The sequence below is a fragment of the Aphis gossypii genome, chromosome 1 (genome assembly GCF_020184175.1).
Source record: "Aphis gossypii isolate Hap1 chromosome 1, ASM2018417v2, whole genome shotgun sequence".
Classification (NCBI taxonomy): Eukaryota; Metazoa; Arthropoda; class Insecta; order Hemiptera; family Aphididae; genus Aphis; species Aphis gossypii.
In genome coordinates this window covers 36,268,195-36,286,923 of record NC_065530.1, presented here as the reverse complement: position 1 = coordinate 36,286,923, position 18,729 = coordinate 36,268,195, and the positions used below count along the sequence as shown (strand labels likewise).

Sequence of the window (18,729 nt, the reverse complement as noted above, 5' to 3'; positions counted from 1 at the left end):
AGAGTTAGATTATAAATACATATTTCTTTTTCGCAACAAATTTCTTCGGTAAGTTTTTTAGAAAAATAATGATTATTTAATCTATTTTTTTGTCAACTTAATCAGTATCATCAACAAGTAATTAAACATTCGTGGTTCAATCCCAGGATGATGACAAACATTTTTTTTTTTTATATTCCTTGTTAAATAAACATTATTTTTCTATTATAATTAAACCACAATATCATTAATGTATCGAAGTTTCCCCATTATGATTGGGAGAGCTTCTTTATCTAATGAGACATGATGTCTTTATTTTCTTTCTTTCATCCCATTCTCAGCATTCTCTTACTGTTGTGTATTTTATATTATGGTACATTTTTATAGTCCATACATCGATTATATTTTTATGACGTGTTCCTTCGAAAGATACACAACACATTATACAAAGATATTTTGAAACATTCTATTTGATTTTAAAGATTAACAATTTCTTATAAAAGACAATTTTTGTATTTAGCTTAGACTAAATTATTGTGCTTTACAAGTCATAAGACTATTAACCCATAATGAAATATAGACAAGTATTTTATCGTAAAACAAGCGATTATTTTGGTCGCCAGGAATTCATACAAATTAAATACTAATAATTAATGTCAATATTAAAAATTGACGATTGCATACTTGCCTACTAATTGTTGGCTATCACCAGGGATTCCAAGAAATTACAACTTCCGAATAGACGAGAGTTGGTCACGATTTCACCTGTGTATTGTTCGATGTTCGTTATTCATTTATTTAAATATAAGCGGTATGGTAACAGATTGTAGAAAACTTAGATTGTTGGCACTATTATCGCCTATCGGTGGTTGTTATGACTGGGTTGGGTTGCGAAATAATAGGCGGCGGTGGTATTGATGTGGAGTAAGGACGGAAGAAGGTTCTAGAACATAAAATATTTACACCTATTTAAAAGTAATAATAGTAATTAGTATAGGTATTAGGTACCTATTAAATGTTATACTTCATCAAGTTCATCAGTATTTAGGCATTAGGCGTTCTAAACGTTATATAGGTGTAAAATAGACTACCGATAATACTAATATTGATACCAATAAAGTTATAGAACGTATACACATAATCACCACCAATAAACATGCCAGCATAAGTGACAATTATATTTTTAAGACATCCAATTATTGTCGTCGTCAGGGCCGAATTGTACTGAATGCACAACATCGTAGTGTAATTTAACACGAAGCCCATTATAGATGAAACGAACATTTGTATTAAAAATGCTGGATGTGACCAATAATTGAATCTGAAAAATACATGAGAACGGTGTATTTTAATTGAATTGTCATGTTAGCACAAACGAAAATCAAACCTAAAATGTCCAACCAAAAAATTGTTTCGAGCTTAATACAAGTACTTTTATTCTTGAATTATATCTAAGAGACTTGAAATAGCATGTTTAATGTTGACACATTTTAAATTTAATAAAAAAAAACTGATTTGTATTCAATGTTTCTATCTATCTACTAGCCAGGTTTTTTGTTCTGGAGGAAGACAACTTGCACAGTGCAGAATGCTGCAAATAGTTATTATAGGTATATTAAAATAATAGCCTTTAGACGGTATGCAGCCAATAAAGATGATATTGGGAATAACGTTGATTAAAATTTATATATTCTTGTATATTATCTATAATTATAATCAATAATAGTAGTCAATACTCAATAGGCATATCACATATAGCGTTTTAAGTAGAAAAATTGATGTTAAAATATTCATATAGTGGGTACATCATAAAATCAACGGTAGAAGGGTAGAACCTACAACAATATGGTCTAGAAATTATTATTTACTGTTACTAGGTACCTACCTGTAACATAACATATTATAAATTATCAAATGGTTACTTGTCTTATTAATTTATTAATGACTAATGTCAAATACACTATAATATTCACTATAAGGATGCAACTCGTTTGGACCATTTACCTTTTTTATGACATGTTTGCGCACATATATTTTAGGTTTGAATAGTAAAGGTACAACTCGTTTTTTCTAAAATATAATCGGAAAATATATAAGTAGTCCTAGACGGGCTAGACGTAGTACTTGGTGCTATCGACATAAGATTACAAAATCCATCAAAAACTGTTACTCAGTGTTTATGATGTGCGCAAACCAGTCACTATATAATATCTAGATTCTAGATATACCTCATTCAATAAATAAATTCCATACTTGTTTTGAATTTAGAAAAACAGTATAACTGCAAGAGAAAACAAAAAGATCATGAAAAAGCAAGATAATAACGAATTTATTTTTGTACAAGTATAGGTATACATACAATCTGTTACTTATGCCATGAACGAGCATATTATTATAATTGTTATACCTATGTATATACTATATGTGTATTAAGCTTGTGGTTAACTATTATTATAATATTTTGTAATAAATAGGTAATGTTATGTTCTATGATTTATAACAACTCGTGGTTATGTATAATATATACATCAATATGTACGCAGGACTATTATAAGATTATAAAATTAATTTTCTCCTGTATCGTTGTTATCCTGCAACACCCAACACTATGGTCTATACAGTTGAATTATTACCGAAATATTTCGATTACTTATATTATTATTATTATTATTTAACATCCGATACGGGTGTATAAGTATATTATATAGGTACTATACCTATACGGCTATACACCTATACTTTACCTACACTTTATATAATATAAAATTATATACTATATTAATGAACTCGATTATAAGGGTGATGGAAGTCCGGATCTCTACAGTACCTACCTATAAATAAAAGTACACAAACAATAAATATTATTTTAAACGAGGTAAACGCACGGCGAGGTACCTATATACGATGTGCATGTACGCGTACTTGTAAACGTGATGTAGATCGTCCGAAAAATACAAGTGGGCCAGGGCGAGTGGCAACACGAACAGCGACGAATAGTACAACAGGCCACACTTGCCCATTTCCGTTTTGGCGTTCAGCATCCTCTTGGAGAACACACCGTTGGCGGCCGTCAGCAGATCGTTGAACAACACGGACGCGCACCCGCCCGCGTTCAGCCGGACGTCGCCGCCGGCCGCGACCACGGCGCCGGCCACCATCATGGCCACGGACGTCTTGACGGACCGGTCGGCCGCGACGCGCAACAGGTAGTGTTCGGCCGACATGGTCATCGGTATGGCCAGGCGCCGGAGCACGGTGAACGTGGGCAGGCTCAGCTGCTTGGTGCCGGCCAGGCCCAGTTGCACGTTGCCCAGGTGGACGAGCGGCATCGGAAACACGTCGGCGAACGCGCGCCAGCCGACGTCCGGGAACCTGACCCGGCCCAGCCGCTTGGCCGCGCACAGGGCGACGACCGTGGCGAGCATCTGGCACGCGGCCAGGAACCTGTACGACGGGAACCCGTAACCGGTCAACACGGACTTGTTGACGATCGTGATCGCCGTGGACGCGGCCGCGTACAGCAACGCCGCGCCGACTTTGGCGAGCCGCGATGACGTCCCACTCGCGTGTTCCTTCGCCGTGCCGGCTGTGACGTTCGCACTTATTCCCGGCAGTTGACGCCGCTGCATTTTTTTTCTATCGATTCAACGGCCTAATCGAACTGCGTAATATATGCTAAACGTTTATTTTACACGACGTTCTGCAATAAAAAAAGAAAACAATTAGTTTTTTTTAAATTATTATTATTGTTATTAAACTGCGATATACCTATAGGCTATTATATATTATATAATATACCTACTTGCAGGACATGGCAGGATATACGTCTTGGTATAATATTGTTGTTTACTTGGTTGACAATAGCCAATAGGTTTATGTAAATAGTTGATCTATTCGCGTTAGTCGTTATAGTTATGTTAATGAATCAATAAATTATACTCTCAACACTGCAGTCCGCACATATATCTGTATAATTGCGGTGAGATATTATAATATAGGCATGGTGTGTAACTGTAGGTACCTACATATATTATATATATTCGAGCATACATATATATTTAAACTTTATTCAATCTAGTTACTATCGTTGAGAAATAAAAAAAAAACAGAAATTACATAATAATTTTTTATAAATTATACCTTTTATTTTCGATTTAAATTAGTAATAAATAGGTAAAAATACATAGTCACGACTTTTTTCTCGTGTGTTAATTATTAAGTTCAATTTTTCACAACATTACAAAAAATATAATTTATTTAATATAGTTAAAAATGCATGCCATTTTTAAATTAACACCCAAAACTTGACAATTTAATTTAACATTTCTCCAAAATTATTTTACTGAAAGTAAAAAAAAAATTGATATTAAGGATTTAGCTTCATACATTCATTTGATGAGCGATTAAAGTTCAAATGTTAACGAAATTAATTTTAAATTTAGGTTTTTAATAATGATGTATTCTCTTAACGTTTTTCGTTATTTTGTTATTACTTATTATTCGTTAATTAATATTAATCATAGAAACTTGGAATATTATTACTTATTATAGTTATGATTTAGAATTTAGATTCATTCTATACAATAATGAAATTTTAAAATATTTAGATTAGTTTTGTTATTTACATGAACTTATTGACACTGTTCTACGGACTATGGTAAATGGATATTGATTTGGTTAATAACAGGCAACAGCTAGTGTACTAAAATAATAAAATTACCAGGTACGAGTATATAAATAAATATATTTTTATAATAACATCTCCGTTCTGAATCATTTTTCACATAATATACAACGATTTAATTTAAATTAATTTCAAATTTAACACTTATACTCAATGATTACTGACTATAGTGATGAGGAAAATTCAACAGTAGACACTTCATAGGTACTAATACTATAGCAGAGAGATCTCTCCGTTACTCTAATAATTTATCTAGCATAATAAATGAAATAAAAATGTCTGTAAAACTAGTAATGTTTTCCAATTAATTTATATTATTCAATATTATGTAGGTCCGTATACATTTTATAGTATTATATACTCAATAATTACATTTACATAGTATCTATATTTTAATTTATAATTATTATAGTGTATTTGTGTGTAACGTGTAAGTGTTTGAAGTTATATATAAAAGTTATAAGTTTTATAATATACTTATTATAGTATACATATAGGTATACTGTATTAGAAACAAGTTGCTTCCTAAATTGTATATATCTAATGTATAAAATATAATTATAAATTAATACCTAGCTATTATAATATAAGCAAGTATAAATTAGAAAAATAAAATTTGTAGGTATTTTAAAGATAACAAATACTCAACACTATTTTATTAATATAATATATAATGTTCACGAATTTAAGATAACCTATCTATTATTAATTAACACATTTTTTCGACTTACGCATAAAAGAAATAAGTCTGAAATAAATCTGAATTTTTTCATTTAGATCTAGTTTCGAATAGGTAGTTTTATAAATCCATTTGAATAAGTTTACCAACGAGACACTAAGTCACGAACGCTGCTATACTGCTTTAAACTAGTGACAAAGGTATAATCATATTCTGTAGGTACCTAGTTACGCCACACATGTTTACCTATATCTTTTCCCCTCGTAATTCATACTAAACAAATAAAGTAAACAGATTAATTTATTTTCACCGCTCTATCGTGTAATTTTTTGTTTTTAGACTGTAGGCAGAAACATATTTGCTGAAGTTGTAGCTTTATATAAATATACTTAAACCAAAATAGATTATAAATCACAATTATTTATAGTAGGTACCTACCTTTATTGAAACTAGCAGTAAATAGGTTTAATAGGTTCGTTTTGTATAATTGTATGAGTAAATATCGGTTACACGTACATATTGTGTATAATGTATATATATATAATATATATATATGTATACATAATAATAAAAAATAATATATGTACATATATCTATACCTATGTCCTATACATAGATTATAAGTTACATAGAGTGTAACAAAATTAATATTGGAGTTCCAGCGAACTTTATAATCAAAACTAAAAATCTAAAACCAATTGTTGAATTTTTCATACACATTGTCTAAAGTTGTTTAATGGGTCCGCGGACCACAGATTGAGAAACGCTGCTCTAGTGTCTCGAGTAATTCTCATATCTGACCGAAATCCTAGTTTTGCGGTTCTTTAACTTTTGTAGAACACGAATCCCCGATGAAAGACTTTTAGAAACTTCGGACTTTCTTCTAAAACTATCAACTTTCTTCAAGGGAACGCCATATCCGCATGTGCTGTCTCCGTCTTACAAGTACGAAACATAACACATTTTTAAGTTCGGCAGATCATGTGTAGTTCCGTTACTCGTTAGTTTAAAAATTAGAGTGAATTTATCTATTATGAAACTTGAAAGTAAGAACTAAGAACATTAATTGTGTTAGGGCGTCACTAGTTTAGAGCAGCAAATTTCGAATGAACAAAATCGAGTTAATTATTATAATATTATTTATAGCGTAGGTATACACTCATGTTAAAATTGCCTAGGAAAATAGGACGACGAAAAACCTAAGGCCAGTCCTGCTTGTAAGACGAAGACAACACATGAGGATGAGGGTAAATATTTCACGTTGTGTTCAGGTCAGAAACACTATTACAGACGATATAGAGCCCCCGTGAACCTCTGGTATGAGTGTCGTGGACCACAGAAGCCGATTGGAGTTAGACGGTTAGTAGTCATGGATCTTGATATACCTAATCGATAATCGATATTATATATAGGTACCTAATTATAAAATATAAATTATTATTACTTACACAGGCGAATAAAAGTCAAAATTACTTAATATCAATTAATAATTTAATAATTTAATACCATATTAATACTATTTATTATATTGAATATAATATCATTGTTACATAGTAATACACTAATACCGCGCACTACATTGTTCAAAACTCTCATTTTCCCTAATTTTATTTAGATAATTTATTATATTATTGTTAAATATAAATTTATCATTTGTTTAGTATTTTTTCGTGATATGAACATTATTTATTTTATTTGGATTTGTGAATGAAAAAATTATTATATAAATATAGAAAAAGATGTGCCCTTGGACTAAGACAGCCCACCTCCATTAATCAAACCAGGGTATTTTGACTATTATGTATAAAATATCAAATACACAAATATATCAAGTTTGTTTTAATTGACACTTAAGATCAAAAATATAACTATTTTTTAATAATTAATCAGTAGGTATATACCTATTTAAGATATATGTATATAATATAGCTAATGTCTATTCTGGTATTCAAATAGTCATATAGACATATTCGAATATTAACAAGGAAAAAAAAATAAAATAAACACTGAATAATGATTATATATTATTATTTATACGGCCATTTGGCCATAATAACATACACCTTTAAAAAAATGTTACAAAAAAAGGGTTAAATAACGGTCATCAATTATCATTCATTCATTATAAATCATAATATCTATACTGTTACATGATGTTATAAGAAGTTCCTTCCCTCCCACTAATTTATAAAAAAAAATGTACCAAACTATTATTATTATTTTCTAATTTTAAAATTAATAATGACAAAAATATTTCATTAACAGTTATTAATTATTATAGCCTAATGCCTACGCATAGGTAAATAATTATAACTTATTAAGCATTTTATCATCTCTATCAATGTATCAACATTTTCTAGTAGATAATATAAATTAAAAATCTATAATAATTAACATTTTTTTTTTTTTAAATTAACATAATAAATTATAAAGCTATTGAAGAGAATGGACAGTGAAGATTATTTTTGAAAACAAGATTAATTAATGGATTGTCTCTTGGATACCTTTGGAAATTTAAGGTTTTGTCAAATGGCACTGTAAGTCTGTAAAGCAACACTACTAATGTATGATTGGCACTTATTCGATAATTTGATATTATACTGAATAATTTCAACAATGAATTTTGGGTTATTGTAAATAACTCATCCTTGCTGTCTGTGTCTACGAGAAGTTACAATAGAATACTATTGTAAACAAATGAATAATGATACTATGGCAGCAGACAGTGGCTAGGAAAACAAGGAAACAAAATATTATACTTAAACATTAAAGACCAGTTTTACAAATAAAAATATATTCCAAATGTATTTAATTATAAGTTTCATAATGATTACTGTTCTCAGTTCAAAATAAACGAACCCAGTGGCCGGGTTCTATGCAATTAATAGCAGCAACTGATGGTTTAGTATTAAAGGAGAAATGGTATAGCACATACCATAAGTGGTAGTTCCTTACCCAAAACCAGTCACATTTTAATTTTAACCAAGTATAAGTGAAATGATAATATTATTTTCACGGTCATATACTCTTTTTGAAAAAACTACAATTCTTATAAATACATGTTTATTAATTAAGCACATTTATATTTAAACATAATATTTTAATGTTTGAGATTTTTATAAAAAATTACATTTTTTGTAAATGTCATAAACAAATTGATAAATTTATTTTATCTATTAATACAATTATATGCTTCACAAATAATTACTATAAATTTGGTCAAATATATACAATTATTAATTTAGTTGCTAAATTAAAAAAAATATCATAAATTGTTTTACATGAAGTTTAAATTTATATTAGGTATTTAAATATAAAAAGGCAGTTTTCTACCTTTGGAAGATGGAATAGCTCCAGTTTTTCTAAGCCGCCGTACAGCTTCTCTCAAGTGTTTGGGATGCAATGGTCCTGAATCTTCTTGAGCTTCCATTATGTCAAGAGCTAAAATAAAAAATGAAAATTCAATCAAGAACTATAATAATACAATTATAAGTAAATGTTTTTAGTTACCTTCTTCAACTATTTCACCAATAAAAACTTTTGCAATACCTGACATGGCAATTACAACATTTTGAGAAACAGAATTTCCAGTAATGGTTTGAACGATCTAAGAATTTAATTTTAATTATTTAGGGAATTTGTATTTGCATAATTATTAATTATACTGGTAATATAATGTAAATTAAATGAATACTAACCCGTTTAATTGCTGCTTTAGGAAATACTGATCTTCTGAACATTTCATATCTATCCAATTGTTCTTCGGTGAAATTGGATACAAGAACTCTAGAATAATAATTCAATGTAATATAACATCATCATATTATTATTTGATGAAATATACCTCATTTTTTCTCTTTCTTCTGCTTCAATTTGTTTTTTACTTTTATCCTTCTTTTTTTTTCCAAATAGATCAGAAGAATTATGTTGGTCATTTGATCTTTTTGGTTCTGGAGCTAAAAACAAATCTTCTTGTGAGAAGTCCTTATAACTAGAAGACTCCATTTCTTGATCTTTATTAAACATCATACTTTCCATTATCTATTTTATAAATTATAATTATTAATAAGATAAATCAGTTTCGCTTAGTGTTGAAATACGGTGTGAATGTTTAAGTATAAAAAAATTAACAACTTGTAAAAAAAAAATTTAACTTTGAAGTTACTATCAAAGCATTTACAATCAAAATTTAAAGTTGCAAAATATAATAAATATCATTTATGTCCTATCAAGTAAATAATAATTATTAATTGATAACTTAAAAATTAGTGTGGGATAAATACTATACCACGACCATAGTTACAAATTGACAATTGTCAATATTATCAATAGATTTTTGGAACCTCTGAGGCCTTGAATTTTCTTATCAAATACTGCTTGCGGAACATTTTATCTCAAATTCTGTAATCGGAATTCCGAATTGGTAATTTATATTTTTATTTTTTAAGTAAAACCACGGAGTAAAACTTAACAATTATTCTTTATGGATACTATGATCAATTTAATTATATATACAATTTGGAGGTCTATGTAAAACATTTTTATTTTAAACTTAATACTACTATCCGATTTCTGATGGTAATTAATTGATGTTTGATTCACTTATATTTCATACCACAATGTATAATGTACCGTATGAATTATGTTCGAAACGTTTTCTTTAACTAAGTTTATTTTACTTGATGTTAACTGCCTGTTGCTTGTTAATACGTTTAACTTTTTATTACTAAACACTAAATAAATAAAACTGTACTAAATGTATTTCAATGCTCTGAGTACTTACTTTTTTTGTTAATATTATTATCAAAATGTTACCTTCTAAAGGTTATTTTAAGTCTCTTGAATGTCCTTATTATACTGGATCATTCTGCGATCGACCTTATTGTCACTTCAAGCATAGTAGACAAGACTATTTGTCGGATTCAAAATGTCAAATTACTACTGAAACGGAAAACAAGTCTGTTGTCAGTATAACTGATGAACCAAAGGTTAAATCAAAGTTGCCAGAAGAACCAAGAATAAAACCAAAGGTAAAGTCTAAAATTATTGAATATATACCTCAATATATTAAGCCAAAAAATTCTGAAGTGAATGTAAAATCTTGTACTTATGGATCAACTTCTGAAATGTGTAAAATAAACAGTCCTATACCTGAATATATACCTTCACGTGTCAATGATACAAATTTAAATTTTGAACTTGAAAATTTCAAAAGTAGTAATGAACTAAATGAAAAAGAGCAAACAAAATCAATTAACCATACAGAAGGAATTTCAACAACTTATAATATTAATACAAAACAGAATATAGGTATTTCAGAATATATACCTACTGTTATTGAAAAACCTTCAGATAAAACTAATAAGATTGAAGATAAATATCATCATGAACACAGGTCATCTTCAAAACGTAAACATGAGTCTTCAAGAAAATCTTCAAGTAGATCTAAGAAATCTAAAAGAGATAAATCTCCAGAACATAAAAAGGATAAAAGAGATCGAGATAATGAGAAAAAATATGAAAAAAGACATTCAAAAGATAAAAGTAATGAGAGTATTAATCTTGACAGTATGAATACATCTATAACTTCTTCTGGCCCAAAATCTTTAAGAGATGTAGTTATGGAAAAGGTACAAAAAAATTAGATAAACCTGATCCTATAAAATCTGAAATCCTCAGTTCAAGTGATGAAGGAAATGATCCATCAATTTCATTAATTGAATCAAGTTTAAATGAATTTTTTGGATCAGATAATTCTGATAGTGAACAAAAATCATGTAATGTTGTAGAAGCTAAAGTAAAACAACGAATATCTCACATTTCCCCAACAAGCATATTTGCACAAATTAATGCAAAAACAATTACAAGACCAAAAACAACAAAGTCACTTCATGAAATGGTAGCAAACAGAGTACAATCTATTCAAAATAATGTTATTGAAAGTCGCCCAAGTATCAATAAAATAAGTTTAAATAGTGATCCTAGTTTACCATTACTAAAGACTAAAACTCGTATTGCTCATCAGCCAAAAATTGAACCAAGTATTACAGAGTCTCAAACATCAAACAATTCAACTATAACGAATCAAGATAAAACTACAAATATAAAACTGAATTTGAGAATAAAATCGTTTAAAACCAGTAACAATATGCCAAATCCTTTACGCCAAAGCTGTTTGGAGAAACTGTACACAGCATTCAGTAATCATTATTCATCTGAAGAAGCAATTGATAAAGCTCATACAACTGAAGAAGAAGTTCACAGTAAAGCAAAATCATCTGGAATTTATAGAAACCTTATTGTTCAATCTTTAATGAAAGCCAATAAATCACCTCAATTACAAGTTAAAAGTAATCCATATTACCCATCTCACATGTATGGTATATGTCTGTATGAATTATTAAAGAAATATATTTTAACAAAAGACGATTTGGAAAAAAATGGTTATCCACTCATGGATGATAATAAATTGGTATATATTTCTAAAAATGCTTATTACTACCGACCACTTTCTAAAAAACGCAATGGTGATAAATTTGTATGTATGAATTGTAGAAGTGAGTTTGAAGTTAATAAGCATGGTATGCCTATAGTTACACTAACTAAATGTATTTATCATTCAGGCAAGTTAAAGTTTGAAAGAGCAAAAAATGAAAAATTTTGGTTATGTTGCTACAGAAGACAGCATGAATCTGGTTGTGAATCAAGTATTTATCATATGCCTGATAAGTTTGATGAAGATGCCTTGGAAAATTTTGTTATGACTAAAAGTAAAAAATATGATAAAAAAGCTGAAATACCCAATTTTTATGCCCTAGATTGTGAAATGGTCAATACAACATTTGGTATTGAAATTGTCCGAGTCACAGTCATCAATCATGAAGGAGAAGAAGTGTATGAATCCAAAGTGAAACCTTTTAATACTATACTTGATTATAAATCTAAGTATAGTGGAATAACTGAGGAATCATTAAAATATTGTACCAAGAGATTGTCTGACGTTCAACAAGATTTATTAAAGATGTTTGATAAAGATTCAATTTTAATTGGTCATAGTTTAGAAAGTGATTTAAAAGCATTAAAAATGGTTCATTATAACGTAGTAGATACCAGTATTATGTATCCCCATAAATATGGCCCTCCGTATAAGTGGGGTTTGAAGTTATTGGCTGAACAGCATTTACAAAGAATTATTCAAAGTGAGGAGGGTCATGACAGCAAGGAAGATGCTTTAGCTTCGTTGGATTTAGTTTGGAAGAAGTTAAAAGAAGATGTGAAGAAATTCAAGCCAGTTAACATAATTAGTATAGATAAAAGATAGTTGGTGAAATTCGCTGAATTTGTCCATATAATGTGACATGAAACGTGGCCTTAAAAATAATATGATCTCAAAATAGTTTATTTTTATATTAACACAATATATGATACATTTAAGCTTTAACAATATAAGCAATTAGTATCATTTACTGAAGGTTATTTTTTAAGTTATAATTATGTCAACATTAGTCAAAAATATTACTTTAAATAAGTGATGTTAATAAGGTGGAGAGTTTCTATTTTTTAAAACCAGTTATAGATTTTAGTTTGTACAAATTGTACAATATAACACTATAATAATTAATATTTATAATTATTTAAATAAAATTATTTTTTTTGTGATAGTTGTCTAAAAATGTTATTCATGTATGATTTATATTGAATTAAATATTATTTGTGTTTTTAAAAATGATGTGTACAAATAAAAAAACATAACACATTTAAAAGTTTTTATTTAATTGATTTTTAATAATGTAATGGAAATCAAATTATCAAACATACAATTGAGATTCCTATTTTTTTTTATTAATATGATTTAATATTGAATAGCTTTTCAAAGAAACCCCCATTTTATTATTTAATATTTTTTTACCTTACCATTATACCCATCATCCAATTACTTTATCATGTCGCCGAATATTTATATTTATAAGTGTTTATTGCCTTCTAGCAGGGTGACCACTTGGCACTTTTAAAAATACGTAACCAATTGTATCGTAGTAAATGCGATTTAAGATGTCTAGATATATTATAATATAATTAATTCAAATGACCGTAATATAATAAAATTATTATTTATTATTACTTTGTTTCCAACGGATTTCATTCCGACGGGCTAACGACTCGTTTACGCGTCAGAAATATAATATGTACTAATTGTACTACACATTTGAATTTGCTATACAGACTTATATTACGAGTAGTTGCTTACTTGTGTAGATTACACGGAGTAAGAATAGATATCAGGATTTTGTAAGCCGCAAGGTTATTATCAATTTATCATGAATTTGGTTACACACTTACCGCATAGATCTATCTATTCTGTGGCCACCTCATGTCCCGTCGGTATTGCTCGTCTAGTAGTATGAGGTCTGTGGGTTGTACGTGTTTAATTATTAATAAATAATAATATTCATATTGACATTTATCAGTGATCACCGAGTAATTAATAATTACTTTAAAGTTTTTTATAATAAAAAAACAAATCACTTTTTAAAAATACTGTATTTTTATTGCTAAAGTTTCAAAGTCGTTTTTATATTTTCGAAAATCATGCCTGTTTTGTTAGGTACTATTGACAAACATTCAATTACTCAGCCTCATGAACTTACTAGTGCTTTTTTCCCGTCCAAAGTGGGCGGGAAACCAGCTTGGTTAGATTTTAATAATATTCCAGAAGCAAGTGAGCTGACCTGTTTGAAGTGTAATATTCCTCTAGTTTTCTTGTGTCAATTATATGCACCAATCGATGAACCTGGATTTTCTAATTTCTGTTTCCATCGAACTTTGTTTGTGTTCTTTTGCAATGAATGTAAAGATGAAAGAACATTTACCGTCTTTAGGACACAGCTTCGTAGAGTAAATGAATACTATCAAGAAGAACCAGCTGATATTGAAGTTGCAGATACTATTACACCTGCTTTGTGGGGAATACAATTATGTAAAGTATGTATTCATGTAGTGCCTTGGATAGTGTTCCTAATATCCTTATGTATCTATTTTTGTTTGATTTCATTTAAAGGTATGTGGGTGCAAGTCAACAGTAGAATATGAAAATATCTATTGCAGTTTACACCATAAAAATATTGATATAAATAAAGAATTGAAAGACAAGTAATGTATTAAATATTTAATAATTGACGTTTTTGATCTAAATATGAGTATACCATGATGTATTTACTATTTAGATTTATTGTGGTGTTACCAGAATATATTATTAATGAAGGGTGTGACGAAGATTCAGAAAATGCATCATTGAATAGCGAAGATGATGAAAGTGACTATAGTGATGATAGTGATGACGCGGCTCATATTCCAAAAGGATCTCTTCAAGGTATTTTATATTTAAATTATGTATTTCATATTATTTCTTAATTTATGTTATATTTTATATAGATATGGATGGTATAGATGAAGCTTTGTTAGAAATGGCTTATGCAGGTGATAAAGATGATGAATATTTTGAAAAGTTTAAAAAATCAATATCTTCAGTTCCTGAACAAATTATTAGGTATGTGTTATAATGATATACTTAAATAGCTAATCATATTAATTTGAATTAACCATCCAAAACATTGTAGGTACAACCGCTTAGGGTCACCATTGTGGATCTGTACTAAAAGCATTCCTGAGGCTAAGGATATTCCATCTTGCCAATATTGTGGTAAACAAAGAAGTTTTGAATTTCAGGTATGTTAAATCTAAACCAAATTACCTAATCTAAATCTAAATTATTATTTTATTATATTTTTAGATAATGCCTCAAATGTTATACTATTTAAAATTGCCAGAATCTTCAACCAAAGAATCATTCAATTTCGGTATTCTAGCCGTCTATACTTGTCCTGATAGTTGCGATGATGGTCAAAAATATAAAAAAGAATTTTTGTGGGAGCAGAGTCCACTATGATAATTGGTTACTTTATACAAATAATTTATTTAACAAAGATTATTTTCTTACATTAACTGTTTATAATGTATCATGTATGTAATTTAATGATCTAGATTTGTGAATAAATTGTCTGAATTAATTTGATATTATTTAGTGCAATGTGGGATCATTTCATTTTATAATTAACTTTCAACAGTCAGAGTTTAAGATATACAGTGGAAACCACTTTAAAGACTCGTAGATATAAGGTTCAGTTGCTTAGAAGACTCAAGATTGTTTGGAACAGTCTGCACGTATCCATTTACATTATACTAAATACGACCATAGGACTCAAATTTCAAAAAATGGCAGAAAATTAACATTTTTGATTAAAATTAAAAATAAATTGGTTTTGAAAAGTTACATAGTACTTTTGTTGGTAATTACTGATTTCAATTCATGCTTTATAATATGTGAATGTACAACAAATTGTGTTGCAATTATTGTTATTATAATGTGAGATATAAAAAATACACTCATTATTACAGCTATCGTAATTTTTAAATTGAAAAAAAGCCTATAAGATTCATTTGGCTGTAACTCATTTTGTATTGGTCCAAAGTGAGTCTTATAAGTGGTGTCCAACTGTATTGTGGTTATAGCATATTAACCTTAATAGTCAATACTTGAAATTGTCACTGAGTAATACATTATAATATGTTTGTATTGCCATTTTTGGAAATTAGAGGTGTGGTTAATATGATTTGTATGGTATTGAAAGTACAAATGAAGTTTTAAGTATAGATAGAGCTTCAAAAAGTAACTACAATTAGTAAAAATTAACTACTATGTATCAGTCTAGTAAAGTAATAAATTAAATTATTTTTTTACTATGTTTAATTAATGGTATATTGGTATTAGTTAAAAATAACGTATTTATGCAGAGAAAAATTTAAAGGTTGTGGTTGGTATATTTAACTGCTGGAAAAAGTATTATGTTTAACTTTACAAATGATTCAATTGTTTGGTTTTGAACTGGTACGTATTGTTAATCAATACAATAATACACTTACTACACTGGAATGTAGATATAGATATTATTTATTGTTTATAAAATATACATTTTATTTATATCTGTACACTACAATAGATAATAGTACAATAAAAATTATAAAGAAAATGTTCTCAAAGTTGTGCAATTGTACCATGAATCATGATATAACTAACATATAACTCAATCAACAGTTAGTTCTATCATGAATTGTACTACACTCACAGTGCAGAAGAATTTTAACTTAACTTAATTACTTAATTTATTCTGTAGCTACTGCCAAATACTGTAAATTAGTATTTGGCATTTGCTAGTTTGCTACTGCCTACCGCTACACTCAAATGTCCTTTTTAAAAATTTGTGTGTCAGTGCCACTGCTTGGCCTGCTATCTGTCTGTGAAAATCACGGAAGAAAGAAAGAAAACCAATGATAAATGATTACTTTGATAATACCTATGCTGATAGCTGACTTGTGATAATATGTATTCAAACATGTGCTTAAGGCTTAACTATTTTATAATAAGTAATAACTAATAACTGCTTAATGGGCATTATATTTTTTTGTTAATACTTGTAGTTACTTTCTTCTGTGTAATTAGTACTTACTAGCTAGTGGTTTGTTACCTTGAATATAAACGTCTAAATGAGTAAGTTGTTTAATGTATATTAATTTGAAATTATTGGCTTATTATGCACATTTTTAAATGACATTAGCCATTAGGTATGCGGTATACGATTACATTCTAATTTAAAATTTTATTTATATAGAACAATATAATTAGTATAAAAATGGAAGAAGAAGTAACCCAGCCGGATTTCAGTGCGCAAACTAGAAAATTGCTTAAAGATATCAAGTCTGGGATCCTAGAAGCCAAAGAATCGACAAATAAGATTATAAAAAAAGAGTTTGATGCATCTAAAGGCATAAGTTTATTAGATATAAAGTGTCATACATTGTTGAGTTATATAAATAATTTGACTTATATTATATTAAAAAAATGCAAATTTCAATCCATTAAAAATGACCCTACAATTGAACGTCTTGTTGAACAACGAACTGTTCTAGAACGCATTAGGCCTCTTGAATTTAAAATGAAATATCAAATCGATAAGCTTGTTAAAACCGCATTATCTGGTTCCGTTGATCCTAATGATCCAGATCGGTTTCGTGCAACTATTGATGGACTAGCAGATGCAGAAGATCATATAGAAGATGAAGAGTCTGATAATGATGAAGCTAGTAATCACAAATCAAAAAAAATTAAAGATGGAGTTTATGTGGCACCTAAGGTTACAGCTGTACCTTATGACGGCGATGAGTCACGAGCAGTTAAAAAACAAAAATTATTAGAAAGAGCAAAAAAGAGAGCTCTACAAAGTTCAGTTATGCAAGAATTACGAGAAGAATATGCAGATACACCAGTTGAAGTACAAATTAATACAGTTGGATTAAAAAACAAACAGTCTAAGTATGATTATGAAAGACAGAAGTATGAAGAAGACTATTTTACAAGGTATAAATTAATATTTTAACTTAAAAATTAAATGCCTATATTCCTTATAGTTTTTTTTATCTAACTAAAAAATATTTTTTTCTAGGTTGCCAGTTACCAAAAAAGATAAACATAGGGCTAAGCAATTATCATCAATTACCCTTGGAAAATTAGGGAAAGAAGTAACACACTTTGAAGACATTTCAGCTCTTGGAGGAAGTTTCAGTGAAAAAAGTGGTAATAAAAGAAAGAAGAAGTTCAAAGGAAAAAATTCAAAAAAGAAAAGAAAATTTTAAGTTATAATTTTATTTATTATAATTATTAACTTTACTATTTTTTACTACATTTGTATTGAATTAATATTAAAAATTTAAAAGTACTGATTCCTTTGTTGAATTTTTATATTTATAATGATACTTAATAACTATTATATTGTGGTTATTTTGGTAAATAGAAAAACAAAAATACTTGTTATACCCTGACATAGGTAAGGATTGCATATTTTTAAATAAAAATAAAAATATATTTCAAAACTACAAACTAACAAAAAAATAGTGATATCAAATCTGTGGTACATATGTTACACAAATTTTAAATAATATAGCTTTTTATGTATTCATAGTATACTCTGTTCCTTGAGAGAATGAAACTTCTTCTCATAACAGTCATAACTACAATAGATCGTACTGAATTATTTCTCTAATAAATCAGATCATTATGGACTAGATATATTAGGGATTTGTGGGAGTAAATGAATAATTTTGATTTAAATTCAATATCAACTCTATAGAGTATAGACTACAGTCAGGAGTTAATATTTGTATATTTATATATGTTATACATCCATACTGTTTTCTAAAAAAGGGTATTTACAACAAAAATCAAAAATTGAGTTGATGAAAAAAAAAGTCTAAACCTACTAACGCACAATATCGT

The 18,729-nt window shown here is 28.5% G+C and overlaps 5 protein-coding genes across 7 annotated transcripts; 3 read left to right on the top strand and 2 right to left on the bottom strand.

Moving 5' to 3' along the window:
- Nucleotides 1–964: 964 nt before the first annotated feature.
- LOC126555909 (UDP-sugar transporter UST74c-like) lies at nt 965–5,534 on the bottom strand. Of its 2 annotated transcripts, XM_050210912.1 has the most exons (4): nt 5,395–5,528; nt 3,782–3,945; nt 2,902–3,679; nt 965–1,300 (listed from the first exon to the last, which is right to left on the bottom strand). In XM_050210912.1, exons 3-4 carry the CDS (start codon nt 3,606–3,608, stop codon nt 1,024–1,026), a joined length of 984 nt encoding a protein of 327 aa, XP_050066869.1. In that variant the 5' UTR covers nt 3,609–3,679; nt 3,782–3,945; nt 5,395–5,528; the 3' UTR covers nt 965–1,023. The 2 variants fall into 2 exon arrangements, with proteins under 2 accessions (XP_050066869.1, XP_050066868.1); XM_050210911.1 differs by lacking the exon at nt 3,782–3,945 and having other exon boundaries at nt 2,875–3,679; nt 5,395–5,534.
- A 1,812-nt stretch (nt 5,535–7,346) lies between these two features.
- On the bottom strand, nt 7,347–9,529 carry LOC114126867 (transcription initiation factor TFIID subunit 11). Its single transcript, XM_027990910.2, has 4 exons — nt 9,187–9,529; nt 9,041–9,128; nt 8,853–8,949; nt 7,347–8,783 (listed from the first exon to the last, which is right to left on the bottom strand). The coding sequence occupies exons 1-4, from the start codon at nt 9,378–9,380 to the stop codon at nt 8,650–8,652; spliced, it is 513 nt and encodes a 170-aa protein (XP_027846711.2). The 5' UTR covers nt 9,381–9,529; the 3' UTR covers nt 7,347–8,649.
- Nucleotides 9,530–9,681: 152 nt separating this feature from the next.
- LOC114126866 (RNA exonuclease 1 homolog) lies at nt 9,682–13,080 on the top strand. The gene is given in 2 exon segments (XM_027990909.2): nt 9,682–10,973; nt 10,976–13,080. Coding segments are annotated over 2 exon segments (2,511 nt in total). The 5' UTR covers nt 9,682–10,150; the 3' UTR covers nt 12,664–13,080.
- Nucleotides 13,081–13,687: 607 nt separating this feature from the next.
- On the top strand, nt 13,688–16,142 carry LOC114126868 (programmed cell death protein 2). Of its 2 annotated transcripts, XR_003592635.2 has the most exons (7): nt 13,688–14,324; nt 14,401–14,492; nt 14,567–14,712; nt 14,775–14,889; nt 14,960–15,068; nt 15,133–15,362; nt 15,425–16,142. XR_003592635.2 is itself a non-coding variant. In XM_027990911.2 (6 exons), exons 1-6 carry the CDS (start codon nt 13,932–13,934, stop codon nt 15,286–15,288), a joined length of 1,011 nt encoding a protein of 336 aa, XP_027846712.2. In that variant the 5' UTR covers nt 13,688–13,931; the 3' UTR covers nt 15,289–15,419. The 2 variants fall into 2 exon arrangements, 1 of the variants encoding a protein (XP_027846712.2); XM_027990911.2 differs by lacking the exon at nt 15,425–16,142 and having other exon boundaries at nt 15,133–15,419.
- A 644-nt stretch (nt 16,143–16,786) lies between these two features.
- Nucleotides 16,787–18,176, top strand: LOC114126865 (neuroguidin). Its single transcript, XM_050198286.1, has 3 exons — nt 16,787–16,947; nt 17,069–17,814; nt 17,900–18,176. Exons 2-3 carry the CDS (start codon nt 17,090–17,092, stop codon nt 18,087–18,089), a joined length of 915 nt encoding a protein of 304 aa, XP_050054243.1. The 5' UTR covers nt 16,787–16,947; nt 17,069–17,089; the 3' UTR covers nt 18,090–18,176.
- Nucleotides 18,177–18,729: the final 553 nt, after the last annotated feature.